The sequence below is a fragment of the Ictalurus punctatus genome, chromosome 13 (assembly GCF_001660625.3).
Source record: "Ictalurus punctatus breed USDA103 chromosome 13, Coco_2.0, whole genome shotgun sequence".
Taxonomy (NCBI): domain Eukaryota; kingdom Metazoa; phylum Chordata; class Actinopteri; order Siluriformes; family Ictaluridae; genus Ictalurus; species Ictalurus punctatus.
The window spans coordinates 14,577,988-14,604,921 of NC_030428.2; the positions used below are offsets into that span (position 1 = coordinate 14,577,988).

The window sequence follows — 26,934 nt, forward strand, 5'->3', positions numbered from 1 at the left end:
TGAAGACACGGAACAGTTTAGTTCGGAGGAATTTGTTGAGCCCGACGAAATATTCGCGACGGAAGTAGTTCCGGATGTGGTGCACACGTGAATATCACTACTAGCGTTCACGAATTGTCACTATGACATGATTGTACAAACCCATTGGATCAGTTTGAAGTGAATTTGAATTTCGGCATCAGTTGTTTTGAGAAGAACAAGGTCTTACATGTAAGTATATGCTTTATTGAAGTCATTTATTCATTTAGAAAATTCGAAAGCTGAGTATTTACTAACCGCATAACTACATGCGTTTAGCCACTATGGCTAACTCGGGGGCTAGTATTTACAACTACCATCAGGAATCCTTTTGTTAATGAGTAGACAACAAACATTTTTGTTAGTTTGGTAGTTCATCTATCTTCTAAGCTCTTCTATTTTAGAAAAATACAGGACACTTGTCGTTTCAATTCAACTGAAAATTGAGATCCGACCCTGAACTAGTGATGGTTGTTATATTTGTAGGGCAACAACGGATATATGTATATTAAGGGACAGTATTCCTTTCCGTTTTTGAAATAGCTGTCAAGTCTTTAACATGTGTTCAAAAGCACAGATCTCAGAAGTGTGAATATGGAGGAAAAGGTGCAGAAACGGCATCAGCAGAAGCAAAGTGGTCCCAAGGCTAAGAAGAAGAAGATGAGGCAGCAGGGTACAGAGCTGGAGCAGGAGGAGCGCAAAAGGAATCCAAAAGCATTTTCAGTGCATTCGGCTGTGCGAATGGCCAGGACCTTCCACAGGTCAGTGCTCACTTTCATCATTTATGTAGGACACACATTCTGAGTCTGTACAATGAATTGCACATTATCATCATGGTGTGGGCTATGCACAGTAGGACAGTGACTTGGAAATGAAACACCACCTATGAGGTTAAAATGCGGAAGCATCAGTTTTAATACGGGAGTATTTACATCTGTTTTGTGAGACATATCTGGAGATCACAGCAGTTTCCATACACAGTCTCTTCCATTTCAGGGAGTCTGAGCATAAAGTAACCTGGGTATCTTTAAAGTGAAATGCAGGTTCAGTACGGTTCAGATTTGGTAACTGACCTGGCTCATTGAGAACTTTCTGCTGTTGATCCATGAACAGTGGCTGTAGAATGTTTTTCAGGTTGATGTTCTGTTGTTGTTTTTTTAAATTGTATTTTAACTGACTTGATGCTTCTGTTGGTTTACTGTTGACCATACAACCTGTTAAGTTTTTATCTATTCTATTCAGGAAATTTCTAATGCTAAGTTTCTATCATAGCTAAGTTTCACAGTTGCAAGCGGTGGCACTTTTTTGCCACTTTTTTTTAGTACAATTAAGTGGAGAGAGTAAGTAAAAAATGAGTTAGTTGCTATACTGTACTAGTTATTTTCAAAACAGATGTTTGTCAACCTGCACAAGCTTAAAATAGCATTTAAGAACATTCAAGGTCTTAATCAATAGTTTAAAAAATCTAAAAATGCTGGAACTGTGCAGATATTCTCTCAGAGAGAGGCTTCGCTAAATAATAATTGTAGGGTTATAAGTCATTTTGGAATTCGTGTTTTGCAGAAAAAGGTGTACTGTTATCCAAGTTTGAAAAAATAATGTTAAAATAAAGCAATACATCATCCTCATAGGTTACACAGTTATTGTCTTATTCATTATACCTTGTTAGATCTGCTTATTTTGACAAAGGGTGGTAATAACTGTGGAGTATATACTTATTATCTACTTTATAAGGAACACCTGAACATTCATGCAGTTATCTAATTCAGCCAATCATGTGGCAGCAGCACAATGTAAAAAACCATGCAGCTACTGGTCAAGAGCTTCATTTAATGTTCATCAAACACCAGAATGAAGAAAAAGTGTGTGGGATCTCTGTGACTTTGATTGTGAAATAGATGTTGGTACTAGTGGAGCTGGTTTGAGTATTTCAAAACTTCTAATCTCCTGGGATCTTAACACACAACAGTCTCTAGAGTTTACACAGAATCCTATGAATTCCTTAGCCCAAGACTAGGCAGACAAAACACCTTCCTACTCTGACAGAAAAAAAAATATTAGAAGGATGTATAAAAGGATGATTTCTGTGAGAAGTTGAAACAAGTCTTCCTGATTATGGAGAAGCTCCACATACTACACCAGTTCTTTCCGCTTGATTTCACTGTCGGCTGCTTAACAGTTTTACAAAGTTCATGGCATCAAGGGTGTGCAACCAAGACATACTGAGGAATTTTACACCAATAGAACATGAGTACAATACACAAAGTCCAATAAGTTTAATTTAAGTCATTTTACTTGATGTAACTTCAAATTAAATATGATAGTCCTCACTTGGTTTCTTCCAAATCTATGTTAAGAGTGTGCATGGCCAAGTAAGCATAGTAGCTGCTCAATTACTTACACACTGAACATGTCTACAAAGCAATTAAATTATGTCAAAATGTAATTAGAAAGTTACTCTGTAACCATCTTGTTACATCGACTGGGGGCAGTGGAGGCTTTGGGTTACTGATTGGAAGGTCGGGGGTTCAAACCCAAGCACTGCCAAGCTGCCACTGTTGGGCCCTTGAACAAGGCTCTTAACCCTCTCTGCTCCAGGGGTGCTGTATCATTCCTGATCTTGTGCTCTGACCCCAAATTCCTGACATGCTGGGGTCTGCGGAGAAAAGAATTTCACTGTGCTGTAATGGATATGTGATCAATAAAGACTCTCATTATCTTGATATTTGTAGCCTAGTTCGGGGTAATCAATTGGGTAATCACGATCTGGATGCTAACACACCAAAGTATTTCAGCAGATCAAACCAAGCATTTGTGAAATACTGTAGCAGAACAGATCATTATAGATCATTGAGAAAAACAGTGTTTAAAGCTGATTGGATGGAGACGTGTGTTTATCACTTCAAGTTCAAAACAGATGTCTTGTCTGATCAGAGTCCATGGTGCTAGTCAAATGCAGTAATGTGAACAAAGTGCAAAACCAAACATAGTCACTTCAAACTGATGTCTTATTTAGTGTGTCACATGTAGCCAAGAACTAATCATTCATGGTCAAGCATTGAATGGTGACAGTAGTTACCTTTTCGTCAAGTTAGTTGCTTACTCTGACCTTCCTGTAAGCAAGGAATTTTATGTAACTGGACCTTCACAAATTTTAGCTGAATACCTGTGGCTTAGTTTATTTCAATATGAGTGTGCTGCTTTGAAGATATTTCTTGAATTTTTTATCATGTTTATGATTGAATCATTTCAGTGTTTGTTTTCCATCAGACATGCATTAGTAAATGACCTCTTTCAGTTAGAAACATTTATTCTCATCTAATTAGCATGAGCGTCGTTAAAAAGTCTGAGTTTATATACACACGTGTGTGTGTGTGTGTATGTGTGTGTATGTATATATATTATTTATATATATATATATATATATATATATATATATATATATATATATATATATATATTATACACACACACACACACAATCTTTCAATAAAGAATTCGTTACGGTACATGTAAGAATTGATAATATTTTTCTCATCTTTTTTTTTTTTTTTTTTTTTTTTTTTTTTAAAACAACAATCATATTTATTATGGAATATTTCTTTTCTGTTTTTTTTCCCTGTTCTACATAGGACTCAAGACATAAAAACCAAGAAACATCATATACCTTTGGTAGACCGTACACCTTTGGAGCCACCACCTGTCGTGGTGGTTGTGATGGGGCCCCCGAAAGTGGGCAAGAGCACCCTGATCCGTTGCCTGATCAAAAACTACACACGGCAGAAGCTTTCAGACATCTGTGGCCCTGTAACCATAGTATCAGGTGAGTTGATGATTGTTCTGATGTATTCCTGTGAAACCTTTCTTTATATGCATAGTTTAATTTATATGAATAGTATTCTGTTTTAATATGCCTCTTTCGCTTATCTCTAGGGAAGAAACGGCGTCTGACCTTTATCGAATGTAACAATGATATCAATACCATGATAGATTTGGCAAAGGTTGCAGACCTGGTGAGTGTCCCTTATGGAAAAGTTGTATATGTTAAAGGCTGAGCAGTTAATAGTTCTTTTCCCTTCACTAGGTCCTGATGCTGATAGATGCTAGTTTTGGCTTTGAGATGGAGACCTTTGAGTTCCTCAACATCTGTCAGGTCCATGGTTTCCCTCGTGTCATGGGGGTGCTCACACATTTGGACTCCTTCAAAAATAACAAGTCACTCAATAAGACCAAGAAACGTCTCAAACATCGCTTCTGGACTGAAGTTTACCAGGTAAAAGCCACATAGCTCCGAAATCACCAGTCTTAATCATTTTAAACCATCAATATAAAGCCTTGTATAACTCGCCTTATCTTCAACTAAAAGGGAGCCAAGCTATTTTACCTGTCTGGGATGGTGTATGGCGAGTACCAGACACAGGAAGTGAAGAACCTTGGACGATTCATTTCAGTCATGAAGTTTAGACCCTTGGTGTGGCAAACCTCTCACCCTTATGTTGTGGCTGATCGGTAAGTGTAGAAATAAGCAAAAACCTTGCACCATATTAATTAATGGTGCAAATTTTTTTTCATGGGCGGTACTGTGTCACAGCTCCAGGTCATGAAACAGTCTGAGTTTCATGTCCTGTCCGTGTAGGTTTCCTCAGGGTTCCTGCCACCTGCCAATAAGGGGACTGGCAGTGCTCAATTGCCTCTTGGACTTGTTTTTTTAATACCGGTTCATTGCTATGACAAGATTTTTATGAAATGTGGTCAGGTTTAGTTTTAGATTTTTTTTATTTTATTGAAGATAAACTTTTTAAATTTTTTATTTTTATAAAGTTTGTACATTTTCCTTACATTTTAACCTGTTTCTCGCCATAAAATAGCCATGGAAGCTGGCGTTATAAACAAACAAGTAAACAAACAAACTGCAAATGTGTGTAATATATACAGATGCCTGCAATATACTGACATCCTGATCAGGGTGTGTCCCTGCCTCATGCCCAGTGTTCCTGGGATAAACTGCAGATCCACTCCATCCCTGAACAGAATAAAATGGTTACTTAAGATGGCTGAATGTATGATGCTCAATTTCTCTGTACAGGATGGAAGATCTAACTGAACCAGAGGCTATTCGATTAGATCCTAAATGTGACAGAACTGTCTCTCTGTATGGCTACCTGCGTGGGACGTTCCTGAAGAACAAAGGCCAGGTTCATATTCCAGGTAAAACAGATAAATTGTAACCCTTAATACAATCATACACTGTGAGGTTTTGAACAACTGGAGGGTTTTTAATTTAAACAATGTTAGCATCACATACCATAGATCAAGGTCTAGGCATAGATCTGCAGTTATATTATAAATAGTTTCCAATAAAATATTCACATTTGTTTTATTTCACTTATACCCACTATTCATTACTCAGATGTTGTTTTAAAGTATTAAAATGTACTTTACAGGAATAGGAGACTTCTCTGTGTCCGACATCAGCTTTCTTCCTGACCCGTGTCCGCTGCCGGATATGCTGAAGAAGAGAGCTCTGAATGAGAAGGAGAGACTGCTCTACGCTCCCATGGCAGGGGTTGGAGGAGTGGTGTATGATAAAGATGCAGTGTACATTGACATGCCTGTTGGCCACGTGAAACAGGACCAGGTTGGGTCACTTCATTTCTCCTCTTGCTGAAATTGTTTTTTACATTTAGCTCAGTGGACAGTATATGAAACAGTCCTTCCCTTACCAGACTCTCGTCTTCACCTTTATATAAATAAAATGTGAACAAGATAAGATTGAAAATGTAGTTACAGCTTTAACTCTGACTGCAACAAAAAAGATAAATCACAGAAAACATCAATATCATATCAATGATTAAACATAAAAAAAAATGTTTTTAATGTGTTTATAATTAAACTTAGATTATGTGGAACGTCTGACAATGCTTCAGTCCCTTTGGATACTACAGAAACAATGATCAGCACCTTTCAGTCAATTTGAGAACTGATTCGAGAATTCAGCAGTGCTCTCACTAATAAGTGGCTTAAGAAAACATGTAACCTTCTGTATAAATCAAATAATTTTTAATAAGAAATTATATACGATTTTTTTTCTTCTGTGGATCAGAATTTTGTTTTATGTTTACAACCGGAAAGCAAGTGAAAACCTTAAAAGTGTGACATAACTGAATAGACTTTTTTCTTCTTTTTTTTTTCTAGAGGAATCCGGACACTTGTGCAAAGATGAAACACTTGCATTGAATTAAATATTTATGTATTATGTGAATTTTACATAATCAAGAAAATGATTATGTAAAATTAATGTTTTAATTTCAGTCACCCTCATACATGTACATTACATTGTGCATTTTGCACTGTCTGAGAGCTTTTATGCTCCAGGTTGTGCTTCACTTACTGTATCTGCTAAAGTCAGAGACAAACCAGAGTTGCCTGATTTACATCACAAAAGAAAAATGTAAATAGTTTTGCATTCACTTAAAATTGTGAAATGTTTGAATAGAAACCCAGCAAATGACCAACTCTGTTACTGCGAACAAGTTGCAGGTTGGATGTTAAGTTTTTCTCTCTTGTCCCTTCATCAACGGTTTATTTTTCTATATTTTAATTGAATTTAAATGGTCTAGTGTATATAGTGCCTTGCGAAAGTATTCACCCCCTTGGCATTTTTCCTATTTTGTTGCCTTACAACATGGAATTAAAATGGATTTGGGGGGGGGGTTGTATCATTTGATTTACACAACATGCCTACCACTTTGAAGATGCAAAATATTTTTTATTGTGAAACAAACAATAAAAAAAGTCAATTCTTTTGTAGAGCCACCTTTTGCAGCAATTACAGCTGCAAGTCTCTTGGGGTACGTCTCTATAAACTTGGCACATCTAGCCACTTGGATTTTTGCCCTTTCTTCAAGGTAAAACTGCTCCAGCTCCTTCAAGTTGGATGGCTTCTGCTGATATACAGCAATCTTTAAGTCACATCACAGATTCTCAATTGGATTGAGGTCTGTTCTTTGATTAGGCCATTCCAAGACATTTAAATGTTTCCCCTTAAACCACTCAAGTGTTGTTTTAGGAGTATGCTTAGGGTCATTGTCCTGCTGGAAGGTGAACCTCCGTCCCAGTGTCAGATCTCTGGAAGACTGAAACAGGTTTCCCTTATTTAGTGCCATCCATGATTCCTTCAATTCTGACCAGTTTCCCAGTCCCTGCTGATGGGAAAACATCCCCACAGCATGATACTGCCACCACCATGCTGCACTGTGGAGATGGTGTTCTCAGGGTGATGAGAGGTGTTGGATTTGTGCCAGACAAGCGTTTTCCTTGATGGCCAGAAAGCTCAGTTTTAATCTCCTCTGACCAGAGTACCTTCTTCCATATATTTGAGGAGTCTCCCACATGCCTTTTGGTGAACAGCAAATGTGTTTGCTTATTTTGTTTCTTTTAGCAATGTTTTTTTCTGGCCACTCTTCTGTAAAGCCCAGCTCTATGGAGTGTATGGCTTAAAGTAGTCTTATGGACAGACTCCAATCTCTGCTGTGGAGGTTTGCAGCTCCTTCAGGGCGGCTGTGGCTCAGGTGGTAGAGCAGGTTGTCCACTAATTGTAGGGTTGGCAGTTTGATTCCTGGCCCACATGACTCCACGTCCTTGGGAAAAAAAACTGAACCCAAAAAAGTTGCTCCTGATGGGAAGCTTACACCTTGCATGGCAGCTCTGCTACTGTACTTTGCTCTGTGTGTGTGTGTGGGTGAATTAGAACCAGTATAAAGCACTTTGGAACTGCTAAGGTTAAAACAATGCCATATAAGCGCAGACCATTTACCATTTTACCATCTTTGGTCTCTTTGTTGGCTTTTTGATTGTCCTCCTTGTCTGGTCCGTGGGTTTTGGTGGGCGGCCCTCTCGTGACAGGTTTGTTGTGGTGCCATATTCTTTCCATTATGTAATAATGGATTTAATGGTGTAATGGGATGTTCAATGTTTTGGATATTTTTTTAATAACCCAACCCTGATCTGAACTTCTCCACAATTTTGTCCCTTGGCCTTCATGGTGCCACATGGTTAGTGATGCCCCTTGCTCAGAGCTGTTGCAGACTTTGGGGCAATTATAATTAGTTGTCAGTTGTGCTTGAGACAACACCTGTTTTGTATTTTTGTGCTATTGTGAATGATTCTACTTAGGGGGTTCAATAATTTTGAGACTGGAGAAGTCATTATAAGTTGCAATTTCAGTTGAATTTGGGGAAACCACTTGAAGCGTTCGTTGTGTTTAACTACAGTATTTCAATTGCTTTTGTTTGATTTGTCCATTGCAAACAGCTGAAAGTCTGTAAATTTTGATAATAAACCTGATATGCAATGGGGGTTGAATAATTTTAATTGGAACTGTATACTGAGATCAGGTGACAGATTATGTGATACTTTGCACACAGGTGGGGACTTTATTGAACTAATTATGTGACTTCTGAAGGTAATTGGTTGCACCAGATCACTTCATAGCGGAGGGGCTGAATACATATGCATGCATCACTTTTCCATTTTCAGTTGTTTAGAATTTTTTTAAAAACAAGGTTTTTTTTGTTTTTTTTTTTCATTTCAATTCACCAATTTGGATTTTTTTTGTGTATATCCATTGCATGAAATCCAATTTGCACCATTTTTGGATTATTTTCCTTACAGTGGAATGATGTTTCAAATAATTTAGATATCTTTTTAATTTCCTTGCCAGACTTTCTGAAGGCCTCGCAGAACTCTTTAGATCCTGGCATGATGACATGATTACGTCATACGCACATAATGTGATGCCAGTAGCTTTAGCAGACACCCAGAGTCACCGACAATGACTTTCTTCAATTTAAAGTAATACCTAAATACTGTTATGTAATATAAACTTCTATATTAGTTTATATTACATATAAGTATTTATGCATTATTTTTATACATGCACAAAAAGCACTGACTTAAACTACAGTCCTAAATGGAATAATATATATTCTGGTGTGTGTCTGTGTGTATTGGGTTCTTTTCAGTCTTATATAATTGGACAAACAGTTGTGTAAAATTTTAGTCTGAAGTTTATATTTGTAACACTTAGTTTAATAAATGAAAAAAATAGTATTGAAAGTTTGCCCCCCCATCCGATTAATCAATTAATTGAATAAATGAATAAATAATTGGCCAATTAATCGATTATGAAAATAAGTTAGTTGCAGCCCTAATTTAAATTGTGAAAGTTACTACAAAATGTGAATTTTATATCATTTAATAGTGTACCAACTTTATTAATAGGCACTGTTTCAAAGAGGATCGAATGTTTGCTTGTCCAAATATGTCAAAAAAGCCAACAATTTCCATGGGGTGTACTAATTTTTTCACATGAGTGTATCAGAGAACAACTCCAACATTCCGGCATCATTTTAGACTTGTGTTGTGGATGCTGTTGTTGATGCATATTCTGTAAAAGAGCATCTGACTTTCCATGACAGGAGGAGTTGCGTCCTGCCACAGAGCTGATGCAATCCCTCATGGGCACACAAGCCACTCTGGATGTCAAGATTGCTGCCAGCAAAGTTTCACTGTTCACAGGAACTGCAGCACTGACTCCAGAGGAAGTGCAGGAGAAAAGGTATAGTTAGATTTGTCTTTTGGTTAGTTTAACTGATTTTCTTTCAGTTCTCTCGTATTGTATATTCTGAGATTTTGTGTTCCTTTAACAGCGGAAAGGAAGGACCTGTAGAGAGCCGAGTTTGGGACCAGGAGACTCAGAGAGAGAGGAGGAAAGCTGTCTTTAGCGATGATGCAGAAACAGACAATGGTGAAGGAATTGACGAAGAAGAGTCTGATGAAGGTGAAAGCAAGGAGGAAAAGGCAGATGAGGAGGAGGATGAGGAGGAGGAAGAGCACGATGATGATGAGGAAGAGGAGGAGGATAAAGATGATGAGAGCAAATTGGACAAGAGTGAAGTGGCAAAGGATGGAAGGAAAACGGTGAAAGAGGCAGCTCCTCCCATGAAGAGACAGAAGCTGGAGCAAAATGGAAAAGACAGCATGCCTGTGGTAGAGATGCCTGCATTTGCAGACAGTGATGATGACTTGGAGAACAGTGATGAAGAATCAGAAGGAGAAGAGACTGATGAGGATGAAGAGGAGGAAATGGAAGAAGAGAAACAGAAGACTAAAAAAAGCAGCTCAGCACCTCTGGACTCTGGTCACTGCTCTGAAGAAGAGGATGATGATGATGATGATGGAGAGGAAGTGCAAGGCGATAGTGACTCAGAAATGGAAGAACAAATAAGTGTTAAACCAACATTAAGAGAGGCTACAAAGCTAAAGACAAGTGATGAGGAGGAGATGGATGCAGAAGATGGAGAGCTGGGATCTGAAACTGCTGGTACTTTCACTCTCATGTTGCTTGTTTTATTATGATCAGGCAATTGATTGAGTCTTTACACCACTTTATTTCCCTGAGCCACTTATTTTCATTTTAAGACAAGGAACTTACAAGGGGGTTTAACTATAACCCAAAATAAATTCTGCATCGATTGCCATTAAGTTCTTTTGTTCTATTTGATGTGTTTGCCATAGGTTCACAAGGTTATTGACTGATGCGTATATCCTTGTTTTTGTACTCTCTAAGATGTAGACAGCATACTGCAACTATTGCAACACAATGCACAGAATGTGATTAAGTTATCTGTGATTCATATATCACAAACCAATATTGGGTAACATATTGTGTAGCCATATTCTGTTGTTTTTAATATGGAGTCTTATCCTTTCTCTCTGCTTATGTTTTGATACGTGCCTGTCAGGAGCACTGCGTTGGAAAGAAGATTTGGCCCGGAAAGCCATGGAAGCGTTTCAGAGACGACAACGTGCTGCACCTAACCTACGCAAGCTGGTGTATGGCACAGGTGAGTGAGTGAATCACAAGCATATATACAACTCTAGACAAGCTGGCATTTGTTATAAGAGACATGTTTGACAAATGATCTGTTTCTTTTATGAAAGAAGTACTGTACGCTGACTTTTATGGAACATATTGAGGTCCATTGTGTTCTTTTGTGACTGATGAAGGCAGGAGTATATTGAGTGCAACCCAGTTTGTATTTCTCATTTGTTTGTGTCAGTGGTGGAGGAGGAGGAGGAAAACAGTGAGGAGGAGGAGTTGGGTGGGCTTTTCCGAGTTAGTCGGCCAGAGAAGAGTAAGAAATTAAGAGCGGATGCTGTGGACTGCTCACGTTTCCAGCCTGATGCCAGCCATGACTGGGACCAGGAGGAGGTGAGCAATGTGGCCAGCACACTTTCTTATCTAAATCTTAATTTTTCAAATATCTGGAATATTTAGGATGGGGGCATGGTGGCTTACTGGTTAGCACGTGTGCTTTGCACCTCCGGGGTTGCAGTTTGATTCCCGCCTCTGCCCTGTGTGCACAGAGTTTCCATTTTCTCCTCGTGCTTCAGGGGTTTCCTCTGGGTACTCTGGTTTCCTACCCCAGTTCAAAGACATGCATTTTAGGCTCTTTGATATCTCTGAATGAGTGCGCGAATGAGTGTGCCCTGCGAATGGGGAGTCCCCCACCTTGTGCCCTGAGTAATCCTGGATAGGCTCCTGGCTCCCAATGACTAGGGCTGGGTATTGTGACTAATTTGGCGATTCGATTCTTATTTATATGGGTTCGATTCAATTTCGATTTGATTCCATATCCATTAGTTATCAATATTTCATTTAAAATGTTAGTTTTGCTGAAATGGAATCCATGTTTTAATATAAATGCTGGTAACTGAAACCCTCCTACTTGGCTTTATTACTGAAATACACTTTTACTTTAACAATAGGACGCACGCAATTATGTTTAATTACTTTTTACTTTTACTTTGAATAACAAACATTGTAACAAGAAATCATAAATATGTGCATCAATGCACACAAGGTAAGCAAAAACTGCACACTGCATATTACTGTAAAAAAATAAAAACATTGTAAATGTGCAACAATGAAATTCATTAACAACTTGAAACATGTTTAAGAAATAAAACCGTTTTCAAAATTCAAAACATCCCCAGGACGAGAGGCGAACTACAGATAATATTCACATCCTCTCAAGTAAAGCATGCGCATTAATAATCGATTCGGAGATTTCCCGAGTCGATATCGTTTTGTTAAATTGAAGATCGATTAAAATCGGACAATTGATTTTTTAAAATTTTTTTATATAAACCTAGCCCTACCAATGACCCTGTGTAGGATGGTTTGAATATTTAGGAAACTGTATTAAGCGCACATCTGTACTGATATGTGTGTTTTCAGATGTTGGCCTCCATAAGGGACTGCTTTGTAACTGGAAAATGGGAAGGAGATAAAGACGCTGCTACTCTGCTTAAAGAGGATGGTAAAGACATTATTAGCCTATTTTTGTCTTTCAACAAAGATGTCTTTGTATCCTTTCTATTTTACTCTCATTAATCTACTGAATGAATCTACTCTCTAGATGAAATGTATGGAGATTTTGAAGACCTGGAAACTGGAGAGATTCACAAAGCAAAGTCTGGGAAGGGAGATGAAGCGGAGGTACTTGGATTAGGAGCAACATTCTTACATCACTTTTTTATTTTTGTTTGTGGTCCTAGTGTTGCATTTGTATGTGTATTTGTGTATGCTTATCACAAGCAGGGAGAGGAGGAGGAGGAGGAGGAGGAGGAGGAAGAAGAGGCACCCAAATTAGTGAAGATTGATGATGATGAAGCTCAGAAAAACAAGCGTCTGGAAAAGAAAAAGAGACTGAAGGAGAGGTTCAATGCGGAGTATGATGATGATGCTACCTACTTTGATGACCTCAAAGAGGAGATGCAGAAGCAGGCTGAGGTCAGAGGTCACAGCTGTAACATGACTTGCATTCATCCTAACTTAACTTTTAAGCATCACTTAATCATTTAATGTAGTTGCTTTTTTTTTTGCAGTCCATTAGATGCATGGTCATTCAGTTTTAGAAATTCATAGACATACAAGGTAAAATTTAGATATTACATTCAGAGCTCACATGACTGAATATGAATGCTCTTTCAGCCCACAGCAGGTTGGAGCCTAACAAAATAAATATAAAGGAATAATTGACATTGCTAATCAGAGAAAGCGGGCTTATAAGGCAACATGGCCTCACAGCATCACATTAAGTATGGGCTGCCCAGTCATCTTTTGACAGTGCCTGTATCTTAAAATGTTTTGACTTAATTATTAACATATGCACTAACAATATTTACATTTTGGTAATTTGGATGATTGGCAGTAATTTTACTGAAAAAATATATATAATTTGTTATGATCCCCCTGCAGTACCATGATGGTCCAGGAGGGGGATACAGCACACGGATTAAATACTGATAACTAACTTTTCTCTGTGTCTGCAGCTGAACAGGGCTGAGTTTGAGGACATGGATGATGAAACTCGTGTTCAGTATGAGGGCTTCAGGCCTGGCATGTATGTGCGTCTGGAAATCCCTGCACTTCCGTGCGAGTTTGTTACCAACTTTGACCCACATTATCCAGTAATACTCGGTGCCTTGGGAGCCAGTGAAGGCAATATTGGCTATCTGCAGGTGAGCATAAATCATAAGATCTTGACTAAGTCTCTGCTCTCTTCCACTTCTTATTATTGTTATTGATCTTTCAGAATTGTGAGCATAAAATATTAATTCAGGACTCCCTGCTTAGAAACAGTGTTTAGTAGAAAATACCCTGCTATTGGAACAGACTAAAAATGTTGACTGGCTCCTTCTGTTGCCGTCTTTCACATTTCCTGTCCTTCTGTTTATCTCTTGACAATAGATGCGTTTGAAGAAACACCGCTGGTTTAATCGTATCCTGAAGACCCGTGACCCACTCATTCTATCGTTGGGCTGGAGACGTTTCCAGACCATTCCTCTCTACCACATTGAAGACCACAATGGCCGCCACCGCCTGCTCAAATATACTCCTGAACATATGCACTGTGGCGCCTCTATCTGGGGTAAGACAGCTACATGTTTCAGTATCATAGTCCGAGAAGGACACACTATTTAGTGTTATCCTTCACCTTTATCTGTCTCTTTTCCCTTTGCTATCTGCCCACCTCCCCCTGCCCCATTTAGGACCCATCACACCCCAGGGGACAGGTTTTCTTGCTGTTCAGAGTGTTGCAGGGACTCAAGTAAGATCTTTTAACATGTTAAAACTGCTCTATATTTTAATAAATTATTATGCATGCTTACTGTTTAAGAGCTGCTGAAGTTTCCTCCCTTTAGTTACTTTGAATCTGTCTCACTTTCCTTAGGCAAATTTCCGTATTGCTGCCACTGGAGTTGTCTTGGACTTGGACAAATCTGTGACCATTGTGAAGAAGCTAAAGCTGGTTGGATACCCTTATAAGATTTTTAAGAACACCTGCTTTGTCCAGGTAGGAGATCTTGCAGTCAGACAGCTATGTACTGTTGTAGCAGTACTGCACATGACAAAACGCCTAGAATGTTTCAGAAGTGATGGCTATTCTTAAAATACAGCGGCCACCCTTGTTAGATCAACCAGCTTGAAGCACTGTTTCTGCTTCACATATGTGGGTCCTACAGCTGAGATTTGAATTCGAGTTTATTCAGTGTTCTATGCCATCTGTGACCCTATTGCTCCAGAGGGTGTAATTAACCATGTTCTCAATGCGAGTGAAGGCTGGCAGGGTCCTTGTTTTCTCTGACACTGCCAGTTGGGAGGCCAGGACTTTTCATTTCATGTGGTTGGTAGGTCAAAAAGTGTCGTGGCAGGAGACAGTGGGCAGTGTGCTAAAGGAGAAAATGCTGGGAATTCTCAGTGATTAAGCTGGGAGGGGAAAAAAAATCATGTTAATTAACCATTGTTCAAAAATAATTGGGTCTTCTGATTGTAAAAGCATGTCAGTGACTCTGCCCTTTCCTGCCCTCTCTCAGGGAATGTTTAACACAGTGCTTGAGGTGGCAAAGTTCGAGGGTGCCTCTCTCCGCACGGTCAGTGGGATCAAAGGTCAGATTAAAAAAGCTCTGCGGACACCCCCGGGAACCTTCCGAGCCACATTCGAGGATAGGCTCCTCATGAGTGGTAAGTTGGGCTATATTCTAGTTGTAGATGTAAAATTTTTGAAGAAAATGCTATTGCAAGCTTTTGTGGTATAACATTTCATCATATCTGCATCCAAAACCACATAATGTACACTAAGTAGCATGCCTAACTAGTATTGACAGACTATTTAGTCCGGTAGTATGTAGTGCAGGACGTGGTGCCAATTTTGTGACTCTGAAGATATAATTTTCTCCTCCTGTCTCCTAATTTTTACAGATGCATTATGAGAATAAAAACTTTATTGTTCATCAGTGTGACTGTCATAGTTACTAGCTGTGTTTACATCCACGTGTACTTATGCTAATTTTGAGATAACTCATAAAAATAAAAAACGTTAGATGCAAATAAAATCTCCAAAGTGCACATAAATAACTTTGTGCGTTCAATTGAGGTGTGTAATTTTTTTTTTATTCGATAAGATGTGCACATAAACTACGATGGAAACACATTTACTGATTAAATTCCTCGATGCGCTTCAGAAGTGTCGTGAGTTTGCCGCAACAAATCATGTGATTGGATAATCGGCTCAGAAATGTAAAAGTGGCGCAACGGCAATGCGTTTTTCTGCCAGAACTGGGGCGCGGTGGGTCGGCATAACTGGACGAACCAGTGGGCCAATCTCGTTGCACAGCATCTCAAATGTTGTTTTTGTCATTCTGAATTGCCTGAGCTAAAGTCTGTCGTTGAAATGATTTGGTGTAATTATCTCCCTGAACTGTCTCATACGATTCCGTTCCCAAATATCAAGCATCCATCATAGATCACAAGATAACATGAGGTTTGTGACAACGTTTCGTCTGCATGCTCTGAAGCACAAGTCTTTTATTATACTGGGAAAAAGAGCCACAGTGGCGTCCCTGGTTGCACCAACTTCAATTTGTATTGATGCTTTGTGCCAGTTTCCCAGGTAGTGACTATTTTGTTCTCTTGGACACATGGGAAGTAAACGCTGCTTTATCTGCAAATGTTTTATGCAGTATTCCAATTTTACAAGTAGTGCAACTATACAAGATCTTTTAATTGAGTTCCAGAAAAGCAAAGTGCAAGAGTAGGGTTTTTAAATTTATTTTTTATTTTTTTAAGGATAATGTGGGGTTGGCTTTTTAGGGGCTAGTTAGGTGTTTACAGAAGAGGTGGGTCTTTTAGCTGTTTTTTGAAGATGGTGACAGACTCTGCTGTCCGGTTTGAGGTTAGAAGTTCATTCCACCACTGAGGGACAGATAGTGTGAAGGTAACATAGCTACTGAGCAACAGAAAGACCAAAACTTCTCGATTGCTCTGCTGTAAATTGTATAGCCTTCGTTCAATCTTCACTGGACATGGCCCCGCACGTCTCCGAGGTAGACCTAGCTAGCTAAAGTACAGCATGGAGAACAGAACTGGCTCTAAAGTGTGTTTTCAGTATTCTCTGTATTTTATTATCTAGTTAGTGTGTATATATATATTTTTTCTACTCCAGCTTCTCGAAAACCTTGTGCATGAGCCAAATGGTGTTCGCACACTAGATACGACACAGAGCAGTTAATATGCACACAAAGCTCAGCAGATGCACTGGAAGACTTGATTATATCACGTTTGAAATACAAAAATCAGGACAAACTCACGACTACCAGCTGAGCTACATGATGATATAAATTCCACAATAACAATGTCGGCTGACTGTCATCTCCCCATAGTTCATACAAGGTGCTTGAATTTGGCTTTTTGAAGTTAAAGTACTGGAAACCTTGAAAATAGCCTTTTTTTTTTTTTTTTTTTAAATCTAATGGAGCATAAAAAGTGCTTGAACTATAAAAAGTCAATAAATACGAACTTGCTAAATAACTTTAAAGTGTTTATTTTCGGTAGAACATGAATGCAATCCTTTCACTCAAAATATGACTCCCCGGTGCTGCCCCTCCCTCTCTTCCTGCTGTTCACTCGCTCATTTTAACAGAGACGGCTCTGCCCCCTTAAAAAAAAACAAACAAACAAAAAAAACACCTAGCAACATATCTAGGGACTTTATGGACAAACCTTAGCTAGAAGAGTCACAGTACTGCCCTGCGAGCGCAAGGTCCTGCTTTCCCCCTGGAGACACACCTCTCTGCAGCTTCTCTGTTCAGTGAGGGGCAGAGAGGAGCAGCACATTCATTCACTTCAAACTTTCTCTCCGAGTGATTATTTTACATGTAAATATAGCCGAAATCACAGCACATCTGTCATCTTTAACTTATGTGTATGGTGGTTTTGTTAGATGATGTCGCGGTTATAAAATTAGGAGTTTAGCAGTGCAGAGCAGCAGCTTGTAAGTGACTGCTGGTTAACATGTAGTCTCTTAATGGGCCATGGTTCAGTCACTATTTCATACTCCTAATATGTAAATGGGAACAGCTTTATTGGGAATTCGGCTGTAATAAAATAAAGCATTCAAGCACAGAGAGTAGGAGATGTTATAAAGGGCTGACACTAAGCAGAATGAAAATGAAGCAGTGACGTAATGAATATGCTAATTAGCGCATAACATCATCTAGCAACGTTTGGACAGGTGTTCCTGTCACTCACCTGAAGTATATTGGCATTATGGTGGCAATGCCTGGGAAATGCTAAATTAGTCCATCATAGCTGGGAAAAGGTGCTATATAAAAATTGGTTGTATTTTTAATGGTAAGAATTTTGGAATTTAAAAAGAAGGTTTTAAAGTTTTAATGAATCTCGTATAGTCCTTGGGAGAAAAAAAATAGTGCGGGAAAAGCCGTGGAATTTCATTATGAAGCATCTATACGAATCCTGTCTCATATTCAGCAGCTTCCCACCAAATTAAAGCGCAAGCTACTCCATCAGTACTAGATATAGTATTTTATATTGGATTCTCTTATTCTCTGACATTTGCCATAATTCTGACTTCCCTCAGAATTCTTTCAGGCCTGAAGTTAGGGCATGACGTTTGACATATTTGTGCTGGCATATATAATGGGACAGGACTGGCGGGAAATTGATATGTATATGACTCTCCTGACACAGCGCTGACTGTGAATTACCTTGTGCAGAATGAAAACACATTGTTATTACTACTATACAAGATTGTCAGGGTGACTCACAGCAGCTCAACATCATATTATTGCGTATTTCTTTCTCCCCTGACTCGGTAATCATTTTAACAAATAAACCTTGCGTTTTTTTTTTTTTAAACAATGTTTTTTAAAAACATCACCCTGTGTTAGCATTGTGGTAGGCATTTATTTGTTCTCCTTGACTTGCTGTTAGGTTTTCATCATACAATCAGATACATGCATTCTGAAAATGTATAGACAAACTTTCTATTAATGGAAAACACCTTGAAAATGGTTAAATGTTCTGGAAATACATTATTAGTGCAGGGTAAAGTTAGACTATTTAGCCAAGGAGTTTGCATATTTTAGCATATTTTCTTTTCTTCCTTCATCCTTTGCTAATGATGATTTAACTTCCCGCCACGATAACACCACTCTTAACCATCTCCAAGAGCAGCTCTGAAAGCACTGAACCTCATATTCCAAAGAAGGATTTATGGATGGATTTTCAGCTTACCCAAAGGATTTGAGAGTGCAGACAGTAATAGGTGCTTAGTGCTACATTCAGGAAATTTCTTTTTTCGTTTGTCACGAACAGTGTCACTCTTGAAGGCAGAGTAGTACAAAGGTATACTAAATTGAGGGCCACTATCACCCAGCACAGTCAGGCTACCTAAATGTATTTGTTTGATCTTTATTTGACCAGAAAAATCCCAGTAAGGATCTATTTTTAATGGTGACCTGACCATGAGGTTAGCATAGTTGGAATTCTAACCAGGTTTGAGATTTTGGAGTTTGGGTTTCATATTGACATTCAACCCTTAAAACTGGAATTGTGCAGTATTGTTGCGCAGGGCTAAAATCCAAAAGAACTCATCTTTCCAGACATGAAAAGTATGGAAATTCTGTGTGAAAATGTTTTTTAAAGTATGGATTTTTGCAGGCTCAAGATGCACAGATTTTTTGGCTTTTTTGCTGTTTCTAAAAACGTACAACAAAAGTGAACATGGAAAGTCTGGAAAAATTAATATCTAAAATATTTTGATTCTGATCATCTTCACGATAAACAGGAAAGGCCTACAATATGTTTGGTCACATTCTACTTGGTTATTTTGGTGTATTGCTTGAAGGGAGAATCAAATCAACCATCCTTTGAAACCTGTCCAGTACTGATATCCAACAGTGAGCGAAGTGGTAAACATCATCTCTAATATTTTTGTGAAAAATGTAATCACTGCTAAACGGCTGAGGAATGGTTTGTGTGGGTTTCAGTCAGAAAGGGGATGTTAGGGTTTGGATTGTTGACTTTAATGTTAAATATGACGTTGCCATGTGAGAGCACAGTCCATCATGTGAGGTAGTCATTTGGATGATTATTTCCTAAAGAGAATGGGAATCCTGTTTCTTTCACTGTATACCCATTTTTATTGGCTCTACACATAGTTCACTAGTATTTCTTTGCCAGATTCATCTGTAAAGAAAAGTACACAACATATCTAAAACAATTACAACATAATGAACATCAGTACTTTATTAATGTCATCGTGTGTGTTTGTAGATATTGTGTTTCTGCGCTCCTGGTATCCTGTCTCAGTTCCTCAGCTGTATAATCCAGTGACATCTCTTCTGATGTCTGTTGGTCAGAAGGACAAGTGGACGGGTATGAGGACCCTTGGGCAGCTTAAGCATGACTTGGAAATAAGGAACCAACCCAACCAAGACTCTTTGTACAAGGTAGTGTACTTGTATTCATGTAAGGACCGATTAAAACAGACACAAATATGGACACGTTCATATCACAATAAATAGCACTAACCCCCACAGATTGCATGCAGTGTACCCAGAATATAACAGATTAATCACAAAATAGCTAGTATTTTTTCATAAATTCCACAGAATAAAGCTACTGCAGAAGCTGTCAACTCTGAACAAGGGCTGGTTTGGTCAGGTCAGCTCAGGTCTGGTTACATCAGAAGGTTAAAAATAGCCTGTTAGGTCTCTCTTTCTCTCTCTAGTGCTTTATCCTCAACTTTTTATGCACAGCATGACTGTGATCAGTGACCATGCTTCATGCACTGACAGTAGGTCATAACAGTCAGGATGAACTATTTCATTCATAATCATTATCAAGAAAAGAATTAATCTATGTCACTTCTCCCTTGTATTCTGTAGCCGATTGAGAGGCAGAAGAGACACTTCAACCCCCTCCGTATCCCCAAAGAGCTGCAGAAATCTTTGCCATTCAAGAGCAAACCCAAACTGCAGGAGGCCAAGGGCAAAATCCCCCGGGACCTGCAGAGACCCGTCGTGATCCGGGAGCCCCACGAGAGGAAGGTGAGCCTCCAGTGCGGTTATGTATCACTAACAGAATTAATTCAATTTTCTGGTTATTTTAAAACACCTACAGTTAAACTAATGTTAATCCACCAAGGATGCCTCTAGAGCATAGCTTTCCAAATATTGCATCTGTTTAATCCCTGTTCCAGTGTTAATTCTGCAGACACCATGCCAGCCAATTTCTGAACCAATCCCCATGAAATTTCCCAAATAATTCTTAAACGGGACAAGAAGTCTTGTATTTTTATCTGGTGTATATACTTTTTTTTTTCTTTGCTCCATTGTGTTTTTGTGCCATTTAGTAATCAGATATTCCTCCTAGACATGCATTAATTGTTTCTTGTCGGAACAGTACAGATGCTTGCTTAAAACCCTGCAGGAAGATGTCCAGTCACTGTTTCAGTCTCAGTTACACATTAACGAATTGCTGCACAATTTTGCTAACACTTGCACTTCCATTAAAAAAAAAACACCGGACCACTGCATTATATTAGACCTATTTATAGTGTTGTTTTTAACTTAAATCTTAAAATGAGAGACGTTTTTATTTTTTTAATTTTTTTTTTTTACTTGGATGGTTATTGCGTGATTCTGAACATATTAAATGATTCAGCTTTTTGAATTGTACTTGCACCTTTAGAACTCTCAGATCGTCCCACATTATCACACGGTTTAAATTAAAATGTAAAGACGAACTGTGAATGTCATCATTTTAGGCAGCTTGTCTTGATTAGAGTGTGTAAATCTGAATTGGATGTGTTTCATGAATTAATAATAAACCTGGAAGGCAGGAAAGTTTTCTTGCCCTCTAATTGTTAAATCATTCTAGTTTAAACCTCTCAGCTAATCAGGCCTGTTTTAGTGGAAGTCTTTCACACAGATGGCACAACACCGGCAGCATTTTTTGTCTGTCATACTTTCAGCTTAAGCAGCACATAGTTAACATGCTTGTCTTCCTTGTGAGGAATGCAGCAGCGTGCAGTCACAGGAAGGTGCTCGGTTATATATTTGCCAATAGGAGCTATAGCTACCCAATAGGTAGTCTTTCCTTCTTCTACAGCACATTTTCTTTTTCATATCTTTGTTTTTGCTCTACATGTGTTTGAATATGAGGCCATGTATCACTGAAAGAAGTTAAAAGATAAAAGCTTAGTGAAGCGTTATAACCAGCAGCATTTTAATAAATGCTCATTTTAAATCTGAGGAGCAGAAAGCAGCTTTGTGTATGCTAAGCTTGTTTAGTCATGCTTATTTTGTGGTGTACTGGGTAGTGTTTGCTGTCTGGTAGCTGCTGGATCCCTAGTTAATTCCTGAGCTTGGGTTACTGTCTTTGTGGTGTAGCACATGTTTTTAAGTTCCTGTGGGTTTTCTCCACATTCTCTGGTTTCCCCCCACCTCCCAAAACCATGTCAGTAGGTAGATTACCTAATCTGTGTTTGCGTGCTTGTGTGGACTTGAGTCCCATCCAGGGTGTATTCCCAACTCCGGATCCACTCCGACTCTTGAACAGAATACAGCAGTTACTGAAGATGAATGAATGAATAATAAACTTTATTTGATCATATGCACAGGTATTGCATGATAATCTGACTGTCCAATATAGACGACTGACTTAGGCTAGGGTTAGAGAGAAATGAGAGAAACAAGTGAAGCAAAATAAATAAAATAAAAAACAGCCTTAAAGAGTTTGAAAAAATTTGGACACCTTTTTGTGCAGCTTTGCAAGTTGTTAAGACAAATAAATTAGTGGCCTCTTATGATCTTAGGATCATATTTTTGTTACAGTTTGTCATCAGATTTGCAGGAGATGCTCTTTAAGGTTTTATGTCATATAAAACTAAAATGACATTTTTCCAGTATTTTTAATGTAATAAACTCTCCACTTCATTTGTAATTCCACACTGTCCCTATGGGCCAAATAAATGTGTGGCAAGGTCTGTTACTGATTATATCCCATTATAATTTAATTAATATAGTTACCCTTATGAATTATTAACTAATATTGGAAGCTAGTCGAAATTGCAATATCATCATCATCATAAGGGGAAATGCAGGCTATAATGTAAGCATCAAAGATGCTCAGGAGTAATAAGTTTTTTGATTGAATTCCCATAATTATAATATCCACAGACAATAATTTCAGCAAATGTATTGTTCAAGCCTATTGCATTTTGAAGGGCTGTGTGGTGTGTGTTTGTAGTAGTATTGAAGCTCTTGTTTAACTCCTCCACTCTGCACCAGGTGGCAGCGTTGCTTGATGCCCTGAGCACAGTCTACTCTCAGAAGTCGAAAAAGGCACGAACAGAGCAGCACACGAAGCACAAAGAATTCCTGAAGAAGAAAGAGAAGCAGGAGTCAGAGAAGCTGAAGAGGCAGAAGGAAGAGCGGAAAAAGGTGTACCGTGCTATGGGACAGAAAGAGAAGAAAAAACTCAAGGCCAGCCTGAAGGGAGCTTCTAAGGATGACTGAGCATGTTGTACCTAGTGCTGCTGGACTTCAGCTCTGACTCCACTGGACCCCCAATAACACAGGCTTTACACCAGCTGATGTGTAGGCTCTAGTGTGGAGATGTACAATGTTATGTGAGACATGGACCACTGTCTTGTATGTATTTAACTGTACAAACAAGAATCATGTGTAGTGGTGCTACTGCCCAGCTGTTTGTGAGACTCAAATGTGAGGATTATAGTCACCATTCACATGTGACTGTCACACTGATACCATGTAAATGCTTTGTAATGTTGGTTTTAATAAAAGTAACTAATGTGTATTTCCTGACAAAAATCTGATTATTTCCTTCCTTTAAAGGAAGGAATCTTTTGATCTTTCTGATCAATGAGTAAAGGAAAAATTTAGTTGATTTCAGCTGGTTATTGCTGTGTGTGTAAGTGTTATTCTTCAAAGAAGAGAAGAGTATTTTCACGTCACTTGCCATCACTAATCACCAGTGCAAATAGTTTTAAAAACTCCAGCTGTTGACATATCTGCATGAGTAACAACAGCTGTCACCGTTTTTTCTCAGCCCACCAAGGGAAACGAAGTTTATTAATGTGATGACATTTTTAGATTATACATTATATTTTTATATTTGATCTATATTTTACAAAAAAGTACAAAATTGAAATGCTGTAGAAATTACATAAGAAAATTATTTTAAGATTTGTATTCATTATTAGGGTAAATGAGTTGAGTAAAATGGTGAAATGAAGTTAAGGTGCAAAATGCCATGCTTTTTTTCATTGCACTACCATTTCAGACCCAGAGATATGCAAGTTTTGTACAGGTATTTTTTTTAACCAATGCCATGATAATCATTAGTTCCAGCACAATACACTTAACAAGTCTAGTGTTTATTATGATTATTCACTTCATGTGTGTCACAGAAAACATTAATTATCATCCAATTGGTACTTGATTTTGAGCTTGGATTACTGTTTGTATGGAGTGTCACAAGTTACACTATGCTCCACTAACATTGGAACCCTTGGTAAATATGAGCAAAGAAGGCTGTGAAAAATTGTCTTTATTGTTTAACCTTTTGATCTTTTGTTAAAAAAAAATCACACACATTCTCTGCTCTCATGGTTATCAAACAATTGTAAACAAAACAGGTTTATATATAAAAAAAAGTTAAATATAGGTATGCAGCCATTATTGGCACCCTTTGCCAAGATAACAGGAGAGTCTTCACCTATAATGCTTGATGAGGTTCTTGAATACATGACAAGGGATATGAGACCATTCCTCCATACAGAATCTCTCCAGATCCTTCAGATTTCAAGGTCCATGTTGGTGGACCTCTTCACAGTTCATTCAGAAAATATAGACACGCGTCCAATTCCAAGTTGATTCATAACATTTCCAGTTGCCTGGAACTTATTAATTATTGCCCTGATGGTGGAAATGGGCATTTTCAATGCTTGTGCTATTTTCTTATAGACATTTCCCATTTTGTGAAGCTCAGCAACCTTTTGCCACAAATCACAGCTATTTTCCTTGGTCTTACCCATTGTTATGAATGACTAATGGAATTTGGTCTATATGTTACCTCATATTGGCTAAGGTGGATTGGCTAAGATAAATTGCCCATAGGTGTGATTAAGTGTGTGAATGTAAGTGAATGGTGCCCTGTGATAGGCTGGTGCCCCGCTATGTTCCTACTGTCATTGTGACCATGACCAAAATAAAGCATTTTCAGAAGATTAATAAGATACCTGGCAGAGCACAGAAGATCATAGTTGTGCACGAGCAATAATATTGGTCATGAAGAAGAACTATGAAATGGATCAAGAACACTGTCCAGGATATAGACCTGGATTTCTGAAAGGAGAACACATCAGTATGACCTTGCAAGCTCCTGATAAGCATGAGGAACAGAAAGTCAGGTTGCCGTTGTGAGAATGTACTATAAAATGTGCAGTGTTCTGAGTGAAAGATTTATGGAATGGCAGAGATTTGAAGATTGACCTCAATAATTAAAAAAGTGCATAGTGAAAACAAATAAAAAGAGAAACAGCTCATGATTGATTGCAGACCAACTCATCTGTGAAACATAGAGAGAAGACACAGAAATGCATACACTACCATGCCAAAAACACCAAATGCAGTACACAGGTATTACTTTACTATTATTAGTAATATCTGTAATTAGTAATAGTAATGATGATATATTACTACAAAACAAGAAATAAAAGCTTCGTAATATTGTCACATCGCTTGATCTCATTACTGAGCAGCAATATATGAGGATGTACAAAGTATACAATGTTGTATTTGTGTAAGAATTGAATGCAAGGTATCTTGTAATTTAATCAGTTTAGTTTATTGCATTTCACTGTGCATTGCTTTAAAAATTGCACTGGATTTCTCCCAAGGATGCGGTAGACTTCAATGCATTTCATGCGGCATTGGTGCCATATTGAAATGTAATAAGTGTCCTTTAATGAATTTAAGTTATATAAGTATATAGTGGCTGAACATATTGTGGCATTATTAAAATATATTATTGGAATAATTTAGGGATGGTTTGGTAGCACATCTGGAAATATTGCCTTGTATTTCCAGGATCCAGGAATTGATCCTAAGTTTGGGTTACTGTCTGTGCAGAGTTATGCATGTTCTCCCCATGTTTGTGTAAATATCCATGAAACATGTCATGGGGGTGGGGTTGTGATGGACTATTCAGGGTGTATTCCTGTCTTATGCCCAGTGTTCTCTAAATCCTGTCATCTCTGACCAGGTAAAAGCAATTACTGAATACTGAATGAATTAATGAAACTAATATTATTACAATATTATAGTTCACATTTTATTTGATAAATTGGTATAAAATATAGCTTGAGTTCAGATATGAATGGTATTAAAGTTGATTTCATAGCTCGGTGCAGTACCACATCTTTTCCATTTATGGTTAATCTTTAAACTTTTAACGTTCATCTTTTATGTTGGCCTCAGTCTTTTCAAGGCTTTCTTAATATTATAGCCTGCTACACAGGATTTGAGGTGGGTTTGTATTTAGACTGTACCTTGGCCTTAGTCTCTCACAGAGGATTTGAGGTAGGTTTGTATTTGGGCTGTGCCGTGGCCTTTCAAAAACTCCATTTCGTCCTTTTGAGCCACTATGTAGTGGATTTTCTCAAGTGCTCAAGTGTCAGGAATGTTGTCCTATTGTGAGGTATATTTTCAGTTCAACTTCAGATTTTGACAGATTGCTTCATTCTTCTGAAGCATTCTCTGGTACACTGTGGAATTGGTTTAACTCAAACTGAGAATAAAATGGCAGCCAAAAAAAAAAAAAAAAAATCCTATCCTTAACCATAATGTTCCTACCAGTGTTTTACAGTTCTGTCAGGAACCGAATGTAATGAGATTCTTGATCTACTACAAGTTGATTTCTAGCAGTTTTGACCATGATCTGTGCTCTGTTTTCTTTTATTTATTTATTTATTTATTCATTTATTTTACAGTTGACTCATTCACGTTGCACAAGGCGATACCTGTATCTATTACTTTGGAGGTCTTTTTGAGAAAGGGTTTTTCATAGATTATATCAGCTCTTCCTCTGTAACCTCTTTACTAATTAATAGTTTTGACATTCTACATTTGTACTCATTAAAGGATATTTGGGATTGTCTGAACTTGTATGCTGTAGTATCGGTCAAATTGAGTATAATTAATGATTGTAATAAAGCCACTGCACAGTTTTGTCGGTCCTTTAAAGGATATGGGTATCTAGGTCACAGATTAAGTTCAGTCTGACCTAGAGCTTTATCTATCTCTGAGGAGCACTGCCCCTCACAACAATAGCCCAGTTCTGATCTCAGGTCAGTGGATACTCTTATCTCTTTTTAGTCGTTCACCCTGATGCACTATGAAAGCATGATCAGTCTGGCACTTTGAACAGGGCTCTTAGGACAAGCTGTTATCTAAGGT

The 26,934-nt window shown here is 38.2% G+C and overlaps 1 protein-coding gene across 3 annotated transcripts; it reads left to right on the forward strand.

The window, feature by feature from the left end:
- Positions 1-45: 45 nt before the first annotated feature.
- Positions 46-23,272, forward strand: bms1 (BMS1 ribosome biogenesis factor). 3 transcript variants are annotated; one of them, XM_017483697.3, is made up of 23 exons: positions 46-210; positions 591-779; positions 3,651-3,841; positions 3,952-4,031; positions 4,103-4,291; positions 4,385-4,527; positions 5,105-5,226; positions 5,463-5,656; positions 9,498-9,637; positions 9,729-10,402; positions 10,824-10,925; positions 11,142-11,293; positions 12,323-12,404; positions 12,504-12,583; positions 12,683-12,877; positions 13,420-13,608; positions 13,838-14,018; positions 14,140-14,198; positions 14,322-14,444; positions 14,965-15,112; positions 19,724-19,899; positions 20,338-20,499; positions 22,744-23,272. In XM_017483697.3, exons 2-23 carry the CDS (start codon positions 613-615, stop codon positions 22,969-22,971), a joined length of 3,777 nt encoding a protein of 1,258 aa, XP_017339186.1. In that variant the 5' UTR covers positions 46-210; positions 591-612; the 3' UTR covers positions 22,972-23,272. The 3 variants fall into 3 exon arrangements, with proteins under 3 accessions (XP_017339186.1, XP_017339187.1, XP_053541103.1); XM_017483698.3 differs by having other exon boundaries at positions 596-779; XM_053685128.1 differs by having other exon boundaries at positions 596-779; positions 12,686-12,877.
- Positions 23,273-26,934: the final 3,662 nt, after the last annotated feature.

What these genes read in the sequence shown, in the direction of transcription:
- bms1 (XM_017483697.3), top strand. Translation starts at nt 613, where the DNA reads ATGGAGGAAAAGGTGCAGAAACGGCATCAGCAGAAGCAAAGTGGTCCC. An exon ending in AGATGCAGAAGCAGGCTGAG is followed by an intron (nt 12,878 to 13,419) that starts GTCAGAGGTCAC and finishes CTGTGTCTGCAG; the next exon opens with CTGAACAGGGCTGAGTTTGA. An exon ending in ACCAAGACTCTTTGTACAAG is followed by an intron (nt 19,900 to 20,337) that starts GTAGTGTACTTG and finishes TGTATTCTGTAG; the next exon opens with CCGATTGAGAGGCAGAAGAG.